The following is a 12,383-nucleotide window of genomic DNA, read 5'->3' as shown; positions in this document are numbered from 1 at the left end:
GGGTGATACTTTAAAGAGTATTGAAGTTAAGGTAGTCATTTTAACAAGAACTGAGTATCATGACAGCGGTGGAGTGAAGATATGTGTGGAGCTTCACTTTAACATGACACACTTGTGATTGTGAGTTGTGGTTCTTGGCAATCAGTTGTTATAGTTTTAGTGGTTGTTGAATAAAATATAAGGGGATAGAAAGGAAATTTGTTACGTTTTTCACTGCTTGCGGAATGAGGAGTTGGTTCGTGTTGGTTGTAAGTTTGAGAGATGTGGTGTTGTTGAGAAAGTTATGGTGTAATGCATCATCTTTTTCATGTTATGTTTTGGTTTTGAAAAGTGAAAAGGTGGTGAAGATTTGTAGCGATGATGGTATTTCGGATGAAATCTCATGGTGTGTGTTTGCTTACATGGTTGTTTGGAGATGGATGTTGTAGCAAGTGAAGCTTGTTATATGGTTAATGTTTGAAGGTTGAAGAAGATAAGGGAGAAGGATGTTAAGGTGGTTGAATATAGAATTTTGGTTTTGTGTTTATGGATTGTTTATATAGTTTGTTGTTGAAAAAAGGAAGTGTTTTGTTGAGTTATGGAGTGGAGTTTGTGTAGAAAGAGGTGTTGCAAGTTATTTCATTTTTTTAAAGGAAATTTTGTTTATATTGTGTGAAGGTTTTAAAATGCTTATATAGAAGAAGAAAAAAATGGTTGTTATTTTTTGTTATGGAAAGGTGAAGAAAATGAAGTATATTTATGGTCTCTGTTGTGGATGAGAAGAAGGAGATGCGATATGTCGTCAAAATATTTTGTTGGTGGTAGCAGTAGTGTGGCGTTATTGTTGTGTCTCTGCATTGCGTGAACAATGTTTTTTTTTAAAAAGAGAATCAAATAAACTCTATTTTAGTGATTTTCTTCAGAGAGAGAAGGATCACTAGTCCTTGCAAAATGTGAGTGGGCCTTTCCCCCTTCAACATGTTTCCATTAGAGAGAGTAAGAGAAATTCAGTTGGTCCCCCTGCTGGAGTGTCCGTGTGGAGCTTCATAAATAGCCCTCTATCCCATTTTTATTTAGAAGCAAAGTGAGAGAGAGCGAGTTAATAAAGTGGACGAGTGTGTTCTCCCAATTGGCCTCATGTGTGGTTGTTAACAATTTTTGAAACTGAGACTTCCAACCTCAATATATGTGTCGCGTGGTGTTTTTCAAAATGGACTATTACCTCACTACCCAATGAAATATTATGTAGTGGATACTAGGATTATAAACATTTTTTCTTTTAAAAAGAAAAACCAAAATACCCCTTTAGAGAGCTTAAAATAAAATAAAATAAATAAAATAAAATAAAATAATTTAAAATAATCGAGATAAAATCAAAATGAAAATGCAGTTAATCTTATTAGATTGTTACAACATTTTGACAAAAAGATAAAAATAAAAGGACTCAAAATGAATAAAAAAGCGTGCGTGAAAATGCTCGAAAAAATAAAATGAATGCACTAAAATGATCAACACGAAATAAACTTCTAAAAAACATACATGTTTTGATCAAATTTTAAAATAAAAAATAACCGATTAAAAGGCTCAGTGATTAATAGCTTAAGTGAGAGAAGGATAATAAGGATCGAGCTGGATACACATCAAGAATCGAGAAATCATTGTTGATGCACATTCATCTCCAATCCTTCTTTTTGTATCAAGTTACCATGACAATGGCTAGCTAAACTCCTTCTCTTGTTGGGATTGGAAAGAATCTACCGTAACCGTATGTATATTTATTGATTATGCTTTGAATATAATCTTGTTATTCATCATTATCGATTCTATCTTCGTTATATTGATTAAACCATTGGATACAAATTGTGATTGAGAAATACGTTCGGATCTTGATTTAAGATAAGAATCGTTTAAACACTAATTGCGAGACATCAAATTAGGGTTTAATATTCACAAATAAATATCATGTAGACATACGCGTTTACGCGTTAATAGATTGAGAAATCTTCGATTAAACAAACTGGTTGAAATCTCAATAATCGTGTAGACATACGCGTTATTGTGAGTGGTATGTGAAGATAAGAATGAGTATCAAGTTTTGCAGAAGTAATCAGTAATATGCATATGAGTACGGTAGAGAAAATCCAATCCCATCAAGCTTTCATATTAGTAAACTTTAATTTATTCAATTCCGCTTATTTTACATTCTGTTTTACTTTAATCAAACCATTCCGTGAACTTTAACTTGAAACAATACTAATTGTCAAACCGTTAGTAATATCGCACCAGTCTCTATGGATACGATAACAAACAATCCTTACTTTTGATTATATTGAACATCATCCATGCACTTGAAGGTCTATCCGGGCTGCTGAAGGAGGCTTATGCTGTTATGTTTCCGCACAACACTTCATGGGTTGTCTTTCATTTTATATCTGTTTATAGGGTTATATTTGAGAGGTTTCAGGCTGATCATATTGTAGCTCATTGAGCATATTTCTGAGTTGTATTTATACTCTTTATTCTTCCATGACTAAAATGAGTTTTTTCATTTATTAGCATTATCTTCTGTCTCTACTTATATGCTCTACGATTACTCGTAACAATAGATAAATCTCAGGATTCCCTAGAAATCATAATAAAAAACTTTTTTTTGCACGCATGCATCATTGTGCATTTCATAAAGACAAGACCAATGAAACTCACTTTCACTTGGCCTTTTGTCAGATAATCTGCTACCGTCAAACTAACTTCTTGACATTCTTACAACACTCGCAACAACCAAAAGCTACTCATGAATCAATTCGAACATAATCAAGATGCTATAAAGGAAGATATGCTCATTATGAGGGCCCAAATGGGCCAACTTATGGAAGTTATACAAGTTATGGCTAGGTGCCAGGAAGAAATACGACAGTCCAATCTAGGGGTTACTACTGCAATTCCTTCTATAACCCTTCTAGTGAATCAGTTAGGGGGTATCGGTACAGCAATTGTGACTCAGACACCTCCTGAAGGAGGTCTCGTAAATAAAAATGTTGGTCCTACTTTCAACATCCATGTCAATGGGGGAGCCCATCCTGAGATGGATGATCATCGGGATGATTTTTTCATTTCGAAAGTTGATTCAATCTATGATGCCTTTGGTCCACCGACTGCTGAGGTGGAGAAGAAATTCTGTGTTCTGGAGGAAAAGATGAAAGCTATTGAAGGTTCTGGTGCCTTGGGTTGGATGTTGCCGACATGTGTTTGGTGTCGAGTTTGACCCAGGAAGTTGATGAATCATTCAAAGACTATGCATAAAGATGAAGAGAGTTGACTTCCAGGGTTCAACCTCCTCTTTTGGAAAGAGAGCTTATTGATATGTTCATAGGTACTCTTTAGGGGTCGTATCTGGATAGAATGGTGGGAATTGCTTCTTCAGGTTTTTCAGACTTGGTCGTTGCTGGTGAACGGATTGAAAACTATTTGAAAAATGGTAAAATTCAGAAGGTTTTTCAGACTTGGTCGTTGCTGGAGAAAGACTATGTAATCATCCGAAATAACATTTCTCATTTCTCTAGTGGATCTCCGCAAAGATATTGGTTCTTGTAACACTTGTTCTTGAAGATTTTGGTTTAATGGGAGTTAGTCGATTATGAATTTTATGTTATGTGTTTGGTATTATGTATACATACTATGATTTTGGATATTTTCCCATTAATAAAGTTTGATATTTAGCAGTTTACATTTTATATAATAAATTTATTGAATGATCTCACTAGAGTAAAGTAGGATAAGCTGAAAATCAACATATACATATCAACTTCATGTGATTTTCATGCTGCACATTTCATGATGAATCTATGTCATTTAGTTTGTGTCACTATTAGTGATCATTGAAGGGTTTAGTTATGATTGATACAACGAAAATCACTTTGATTCTGTATACTTACACGACTAACGGACGAGATACTTTGGATATGCTTAAAGAATATAATGGCAAACTTTGAGCTCATAAAGTCTAACACATGTGTAAAGTTACATATGTGACTAGTGGAAGATTGTCAGAATTTTTGGATCACAAATATAATATTGCATGTGTTAGGATCATTATTTAACGAGTCAAAACTGCAGTGGTCTAATCGATATTAAATATGATATCATGAAATATGAGATTATTGTGTAGATACCATAAATCAATATCTAATTTGATGAGGGAGCAAATTAGAATATTTAAAACTAAAAAATAACCCTAAGGTTATTTATAAGGGTTATGGTCCCCATTTATATACAACCTAAAAACGAGTCATCAGAAAAATTCTCTCTTCATCCCCATCAGAGGAGATTCAAACCTTCTGTCATTCACAATGACAAATTCAAGTATACTTCCGCTTTTATTATCCGGTTGAATTCTTATATGGGTTATCGACTCAGGGATCATTTTAAAGTTCTATTATTGATTTCTATATCAATAGAAATAATAAGATTATCAACGGATCTAACAATTCAAAGATACAAGTCAGAGAAAATCACAATCTCAATGAAAGTGTTCACTGAAATTTTAATATTATGGCAGGTCTGAATTCAGACCCAACTCACAATTAATGTGAGTAGAAGCTAATAGATCTAACAAATATTAATACTTGATTTATGCCTTAAATTTAGTTAAATATTTTCTGCAAATTTGTCACACAAACAAAGAAGGAATGAATGAATCTCTACAAATGGATACCATATGTCATATTCTTGATTATTTTCGTGTTTCACAAGTTACAACCTGTTGTAATCAAGTAATTGTGGGAGAAAGTGGATTGAAGATACATGAAAATCTTTGAAAAAGAAGAAATTTAACTTATCACTAGATGATCTTAGCAAAATTCAAAATGTGGAAACTAGAAGTCTCTCCTTTTACACCTATCAACCTTTACATATATTTAACATTACATATATTAATGAATAAATCTAGTAAAACATACCTTATTCCCACAAGTTACAAAGAATATTACAATGGCCAAACTAGCCTATCTTGAGTATCCATTGGCCAGAACAGGGATTCTCACTTTGTGTCCTCTGCTTCCCTTCATTAAAACCTCTCCAAAACTATATGTTCCTGTCACCGATCGAACAGTAAGTGTCACGGTAAACTTACGCGATGCACCGGCTTTGATTGTCATTGCTGGAGGGTTTACTTCAATGGCGACTGCTGGTTGCATTCTAGCAGTCATCACATAGGTTTCTTGTTTAGCAACATTTGTGACTCTGCGAGTTATAATTTGAGTTCTCACAAGATGTGAAACTGTAATTGACGGAGTGTTTAAATTATATGGGTGACCCATGGTTTTGTTACATGGTGAGTTTGTGTATTTCTTTATCTCATGAACATCAATGCCGGGTGTTGTGCATAAGAACCCTAAATAGTCCAAGTAGCCTGCAAAAATGTTTAGCAAAATTAAGTAAGAAGTTTAAAATATTTTGGTCGTCCTTGAGTATGGCTCATATACATGGTGAATTTATTGTAGGCTGAGTCGTAGTATTAGTACAACCCTAATTTGTCACAGACTTAAAACGGAATTATAGCCGCTCTAAAAAGGAAGAGGTAGACACCATTGGGCAAATTGCATTAGCAAAGATTGATCCTGTTCATTGTCTTTTACTTTAGTTTCTTTAATCTTCTATACTGATTTCTGTTCTAAGAGTCTTTTCTTCCTTTGCATAGACAATAAATTATTTCCCGAACACATCCTTTTAGTAAATTATGCAGTAAAGCCGAAGACAAACAAGTTCAAGCCATATTCAAACATATTTAGTGACTAATTTAAATGAGGATACCTCTGAAAGATAAATATGTTCACTGTAAAAGAACAAAATCCCTTGAGAGTAGCTAGCTATTTAAATCAAGACTTAACGTTGAGAAATGGCAAGCTTAAATTCTATAGAGAAACCAATAAAAGAGTTAAAGAGACATTATTAGATCTCAAAACTCTGTTGATTGTGCCTACATCTTTGATAGAGAGCAAATGTTGTGATTTCGATTAATAGCTGATTAGAGTTACATATTAAAATTTGAGTTTAAATTATCCACTTCGCCTCATTGAGCTTTCATCTCCATTTGCTCCGCTTGACCGACTAGCAACTTATGAGTAAATATAAGCTGTACACCACACTTAAACACCTTCTTTGTCTTCGTAATATATTCATATTTACATTTCAATCACTATAATACTTTTTTTGTTAGAAACAGTTTCTGTAATATATTCATTTTGATTTTTCTAGTTAGCACTATGTCTAACATACATTATGGAAGAATATAGGTAATAAACCACACACTGTTACGAGTAACTATGACTAAGACAAGAAAAATAGTTAAATTAGAAGGAGAAAACAATCGAACCTGCATCAAAGATGAGCCCAGGGTCCAAGGCTTCTCTTGGATTCACATGTCCATTCCCATAATCAAAAGGAGTGGCTCTGACCAGCTTCACAGCTTCTGTTTCAGAATATTGCTGTGCTAGAATTGGGTTTCCTGCTCTGTCAAGAGTTGTTGATGTGGTAAGCAAGGCCGATTTAATGGCAGCAGGGCTCCAACGTGGATGTTTCTGCTTTATAAGAGCAGCGATTCCAGCAATGTGAGGTGCAGCCATGCTAGTCCCAGATATCATGGCAAATCCCTCTCCTGCGCAAGCAAAAATGAATGGTTCTTGGTCTCGTTATTGATGAATCCTTTTATAAACATAGCCAAAAGAAGATAAATTCTTTATATATTAGCATAATGATTTGAAACTTCTTTTACTTAGGTCCAAATTTTGGTAACAGGATGAATTTTCCAAACTAAACAATTAAGAGACAACTTAGTCAAACCAATGCTTACCATCATAATTTGCCTCATCAGTTCCGTTTAGAGACCAAGCACCCCAAATCAATGAACCCGGAGCTAATATATCTGGTTTGAGAAGATCTGCTTCTTGGAAGCTGAAATCCTTTATATTTGGCCCTCTAGCAGAGAATAAAGCCACCTGTGGTGCGGATTTATGCATAATAGGCCTCAAACCATCCTCAATTTTACCTGTGCCTTTGAAACTCTTCACTCTTCCAGTCCAGTCTCTTGACGTGGAGATATTATAATAATCTATCAATTCCTGAAAAATTAGGATTCGGACGTTCCAAATCACTCTATTACCATACATATTACATGATCATAAAAATGTACAAACAAAAACATATGAAGAGAAGATTTAAACAGTAGTTTCACTTTAAGGAAGCGGCTAGATCGGTAGTTAATTATATATCAAAAGTGAGTCAAATACCTTTGACTTGCTGACATCTGTGATTAGAATACCAGGAAGACCAACAGGGACTGGATCAAATCTTGTTCCAGGAGAAGCATTTTCTACACAGAGAACAAATCCAACTGCTCCGAGAGCCTTTGCTGTTTCCGAGACTTTCTTAATTGATGCAGTACCAACAACAAAGTTGTAAGAATAGCCGCAGAGAAGAATTTTCCCCTTTATCAAGTTTTTGTTTAAGACTTCTGGTCTCTGGCAATCTGTTGGGCTGTATTTCATAACTGAAGAATCTAGAAGCACATCATTTGCAGCAACTAATGTGTATGTTTGGTTTAAATGTGTAGAAGCTGCATAAAACCACTAACAACAAAAATTAGCATACAGGGAAACGAGAAGACGACAAATGAATTGTTGACAACCATAAATATGTCATGGTGCTAAAGCATGAAATTTACAGAACACCTAACCCATGTTAACTATAGAATGAACTAACGAACTCGTTTTGTCACCAGCGCCATAGCATTCTTAGCTGAACCCTAAGTTGCACACAGTTATACAGATAATGCCTAAGACCACTAAAAGCAAATTTCTAGTCAACAGTTCGGATCACGATATAATAAGATAAACATCAATTGAGGAAATATACAACAAATTAATACAGTTAAAGCTAGAACTAGTATATGCTTTTTTTTCAAACTACTACAAACAATAATGAAATGAACTAAATAAAAGTTCTATTTTTTGAAGTCTTAGTCCCAAGATGATGATGATAATCAACACTCAGAACTAGTTGATGCAATCTGCAGAAGAAAAAATTATAACTGTTTTTTCTTGCTTTCTGTTTTGATTTTCTTCTCATGGCGCAAACTTTGAAAGAATCAAGTAAAGCATTGAAGTTAAAAATACATATCTCCTAGTTCTTTCTTTTTCCTTTACTCTCTTTTTACTTGAATAGACAATTGTTTCCATATTTTCACCAGATTCAAATAAAATTCCACCAAAATCATCAAACCATGTATCCTAGAGCCCGTCCATGATCAAGAAAAATAAATCCCAAGAAACATAGAATGAAGTTGGAAACTCACGTGACAACCCAAGTCCTGCTAAGATTTTTCCATTTCCAAGAAACAGATGGTTTTTATATCTACGATCATCGATTGCAGCTGCTACAGATACTATCCACGGACTATATGAAACCAATGACTTAGGAAAAGGGCCACCATTCCCCGCAGCCTGTGCGACAAACACTCCAGCTTTCACAGCCCCTAGAAGTGTAGCGTCAAAAGGATTCAAAAACGTGGTTTTGGTGGCTGCTGGCGGGCCATTTGGTCCAACTGAAAGGCTGAGTATATCCACTCCATCGTGTACAGCCTGTTGACTCAAATTTGAAAAATTACACATCTTGCAATATATCAATGAAGGAGTAAAAAATTATAGTTTTACATCCAGAGTCAATGAGCCAACAAGATTACAATACATGTTTGGCCTAAATATGCTGTTGGATGATAAAACATTTCAGATGAAACACTGACATATATCATATATACCTGATCAATTGCAGCAACTACATCTGCAACAAATCCTCCAAACAGCCTATAGAGTGCTTTGTACACAGCAATCCTGAAAGAAAAAAATTACATCATGTGTTTAAAGAAACATACAGAAATGCATAAAAAGTTTCCAATCAAATAATGAACGATTAGAGTATTATTCCTCACCTGGCACGGGGAGCCATTCCACTTGCTTTCCCAAATTCATGTCCATGCAACCTCACAGGAATTCCATTTCTTCCAGCTGCAATAGAGGCTGTATGACTGCCGGATGAAGATGCAATAAGAACCGTGGAAAAATTAAAAGAACTGCTCTTTTATGTCAAGCATTGGACTCACTATAAAGAGGGCATCCCAAGGATTTGAAGTGAAGAGGTTAATAAAGTGCGAAAAGGATCTAACCTTCCATGGCCATCTCCATCCAGAGGAGACGCAAAATCAATTGAAGGATTAAATGTTCCAGAAGCTATTGCAGCTTGAGCAAAATGTTGTGCTCCAATAATCTTTCCATTACAGAAACTTCTTTTAGTCTTAGGATCAACTTCACATTTTCCTCTATATTTTGGAAGTGGTCCATAAGGTTCAGTATTATGTGTAGCAAAACTCGGGTGATGAGGATATATCCCAGAGTCCACAAATCCAATCACGATGTCCTCTCCAGCCCTATCACAGCCTCCTCCCGTTGGCCAAACACTGGTTGGAAGCCCTAAAAACTGCGGAGTATGTGTTGTAAGTCTCCTCACTTTCCAGTCCCTCTCAACAGATTTCACACCAGGAGCATGTCTAAGAGTTTCTACCTACTAATGTAAGATTATATAAGGTAACGAAATCAGAGTGCAGAAATGGATTTAAAAATTCAACCTCATTAGTCTCAACAACATTATAGTAAAGAAAGATGATACAACACAAAACATCACCTGTTCTGGCGAAAGATGAACCGCAAATCCATTTATAAGATGTCTATAGCTATAGAGTTTCGTATATGTCCCTTGGTCGAACAAAAGCCCCAGAAGCATATCATGTCTATTCTCAAGGTGCCGAGCATAGGAAGTCACCAACTCACTGGAAGAAAATTCAAAGAAACACAAATATTTCCAATAACAACACAAATCAATATCCAGTTCTCAATTCATCGTACGCAAAAACATTACAAAACTGCGAAAAATATCTGCAAAAATCATACCTTGTGGTATCAATCTTCTCATCAGATTCCACAGCAGTGGCTTCAAACCCATCAACACCACCAGTATAACTTATAATAGGCTCACCTTCAACAGTTACTATATAAACCTCTGCCTCACCATATAACACAATACCAAATAGAATCATAAATACACATCCAAACTCCACCAACAACCTCATTTCTCATCAACCGATCAACCAACCTCAATAGTGTTTAAGACCTGTTTCATCATTTCCACACAGTTACAGTAATCAATACTCCAAACAAAAATAAAAATTGCACAATATCAGTAATTTATTATAACAAAAATCATAAATTAATCAAAAACAAAAAAAATGCTTTCTTATTCCAAAATACTGTTCCTGAAAGTTTCAAAGAATCTTTCCCATTCCATTCGGGTATTAAGATAAAACTACAGTCATAATAACAACAACAACCAAGTTTTATCCCATTAAATGAAGTCGGCTACATCAATCAACTTTCACCGTAATGTTCTATCCAACAAAGTGTAGTACTGGATAGAACATTTATGGCATTCATAATTTCACATTATGGCGAATAATTTCATAATTCTATAACTTCATTTTACAGGAAAAGTTAGCAAAGAACGTCAAGCATAGATGCAATTAAAGTAAGTGAAAATAATAGTATTAACATTAATAAACTATAATAATATTATAACATTTCTAACCCTCGGATTCTAAGAAACAAAAAACTCTTCATAATCTGGTGAAAGATTAGCTATGAAAGTTCATATTATGGATCGGTTAGACTTAACTAAAAACACTCGTGACGATAATGATGATAATTATATGATAAAACAAGTTAGCTAATAAGGCTAATTCTTGTTTAGGAGAAACTGAAATGAAGCGATGAAAGTTAGTTGATAATTAAGTGAGCATGTACGTTACTTACCGGCGAGGATTCGATCGGAGTCACATGAAGTGAAGAAAAGCGCGTGGAGGTGAAACTGAAAAACGAGTGTGAATCAAAGACTGAAAGTGAAGTTTGAAGATAAATGGAGAAGAAGAAGAATAAAGAAGATGAGAAAAAGTGGAAGCAAAGAATCGTGGAGTGGAAGAAAAAGAGAAAATAGTTATATTATTATTATGAAAGAGAAAGAGAAAGAGAAAGGTTGATTAACGCGAACGATATTGAAATGGGATGGATGAGTTTTGAGTGAAGAGATCTAACGGTTAGCTTTTGTTGTTGCCATTGATGGATAGTAAAGGAGAGGGAGTGAAATGAAGGAGGAGTGAGTGAGAGGTTGTTGTGAGATGGTGGAGGGATTCTTTTATTTTATATTTGGAATCCATCCATAATAGGAGTAATGTTTTTTTTTATATTTTAATTTATAAATAAAATAAATACTAGATCGATCTTGTATCCCACATGTGAATCATCATCATCCATGTATAACGAATATTATTGTTACTATTTGAGATCCAATTAACTTAAATTTATTTCAATACATAGCTTGTTTTCATAATTTCTCTCCTATAACTAGTATCACAAAATATATACTACTACCAAAATTTTAATAAGTCAATAAAAACAAACGTTTAATTATATTACTTTATATTATGTTAATTTAAACAAATGTTCAAATTAAATAAGATTTCAAGTAGGTTAATAATCCAATCAGACATTTGAAAAAATCAGACACATTCATAAAAATAAACTTATGATAGACTTTGATTTTTTTTTTAAAATGAGACTTAGATTTGACAAATTCTAATTCATCATAGCCTATTTGTTAGGAGTATAGCAAAAAAAAAATTTGTTAATGGTTTAAAATATTACATTTTACGTTAATATTTATAAATCGCGATATATATTCAAATATATTTTTGTATAAATATTTTTTAATGCTAGTAATAAATTTTTAAGTTTAATTTTTAATAGATATCACTTATTTGAGTTTGAATCTTATACTAAAGGTGGGTAGGGATGTTAATTTAGATCTGTTAATGGAATATCTGTGGAGATTATCAACTCGGAGATTTGAAGCAATAACAATCATCATTATGGTATTTATTTATATTAACTTTGTTCAAAGCAATTTTGTTTTTGTGCTTTTGTTGGATAATTGCCTTCATATATTGTATTACCATCCAATTCTATTTTCTATGCATTTAGGGATATTTATCAGAAGTTTTTTTTTTTTTTTTAATATTTGACAATTCCAGTTTGCTATTTTTTATATGGAGTACGAGATACTTTGGTTATGATTTTTTATATGATTATTCACGGTAGCAGCAGGTTCTGTTGGATATTTATTTTTTTGACAGAAAAAGAAATATTAACAATCGTAAGTGTTTTTGCATTTTTTTTTGCTATTGATGCAAAATATATTTTTATTTTTTTAAAAAAAGAAAGAAGCAAAGTATATGTGTGTTTTCAAAATAA

At 33.7% G+C, this 12,383-nt stretch overlaps 1 protein-coding gene across 1 annotated transcript; it reads right to left on the bottom strand.

Moving 5' to 3' along the window:
• Positions 1 to 4,675: 4,675 nt before the first annotated feature.
• LOC127137126 (subtilisin-like protease SBT2.6) lies at positions 4,676 to 11,265 on the bottom strand. The gene is made up of 11 exons (XM_051063614.1): positions 10,890 to 11,265; positions 9,975 to 10,194; positions 9,709 to 9,853; positions 9,194 to 9,588; positions 8,960 to 9,055; positions 8,789 to 8,861; positions 8,327 to 8,612; positions 7,263 to 7,588; positions 6,827 to 7,094; positions 6,350 to 6,631; positions 4,676 to 5,386 (listed from the first exon to the last, which is right to left on the bottom strand). The coding sequence occupies exons 2-11, from the start codon at positions 10,151 to 10,153 to the stop codon at positions 4,980 to 4,982; spliced, it is 2,457 nt and encodes an 818-aa protein (XP_050919571.1). The 5' UTR covers positions 10,154 to 10,194; positions 10,890 to 11,265; the 3' UTR covers positions 4,676 to 4,979.
• Between the last annotated feature and the right edge of the window lie 1,118 nt (positions 11,266 to 12,383).

This window comes from Lathyrus oleraceus, chromosome 1, assembly GCF_024323335.1.
Source record: "Lathyrus oleraceus cultivar Zhongwan6 chromosome 1, CAAS_Psat_ZW6_1.0, whole genome shotgun sequence".
Lineage (NCBI taxonomy): Eukaryota > Viridiplantae > Streptophyta > Magnoliopsida > Fabales > Fabaceae > Lathyrus > Lathyrus oleraceus.
The sequence above is the reverse complement of the archived record's forward strand: the minus strand, read 5'-3'. Positions and strand labels throughout refer to the sequence as shown.

What these genes read in the sequence shown, in the direction of transcription:
- LOC127137126 (XM_051063614.1), bottom strand. Translation starts at nt 10,153, where the DNA reads ATGAGGTTGTTGGTGGAGTTTGGATGTGTATTTATGATTCTATTTGGT. An exon ending in GAGAAGATTGATACCACAAG is followed by an intron (nt 9,854 to 9,974) that starts GTATGATTTTTG and finishes ATTTTCTTCCAG; the next exon opens with TGAGTTGGTGACTTCCTATG. An exon ending in CAGATGTCAGCAAGTCAAAG is followed by an intron (nt 7,095 to 7,262) that starts GTATTTGACTCA and finishes CTAATTTTTCAG; the next exon opens with GAATTGATAGATTATTATAA.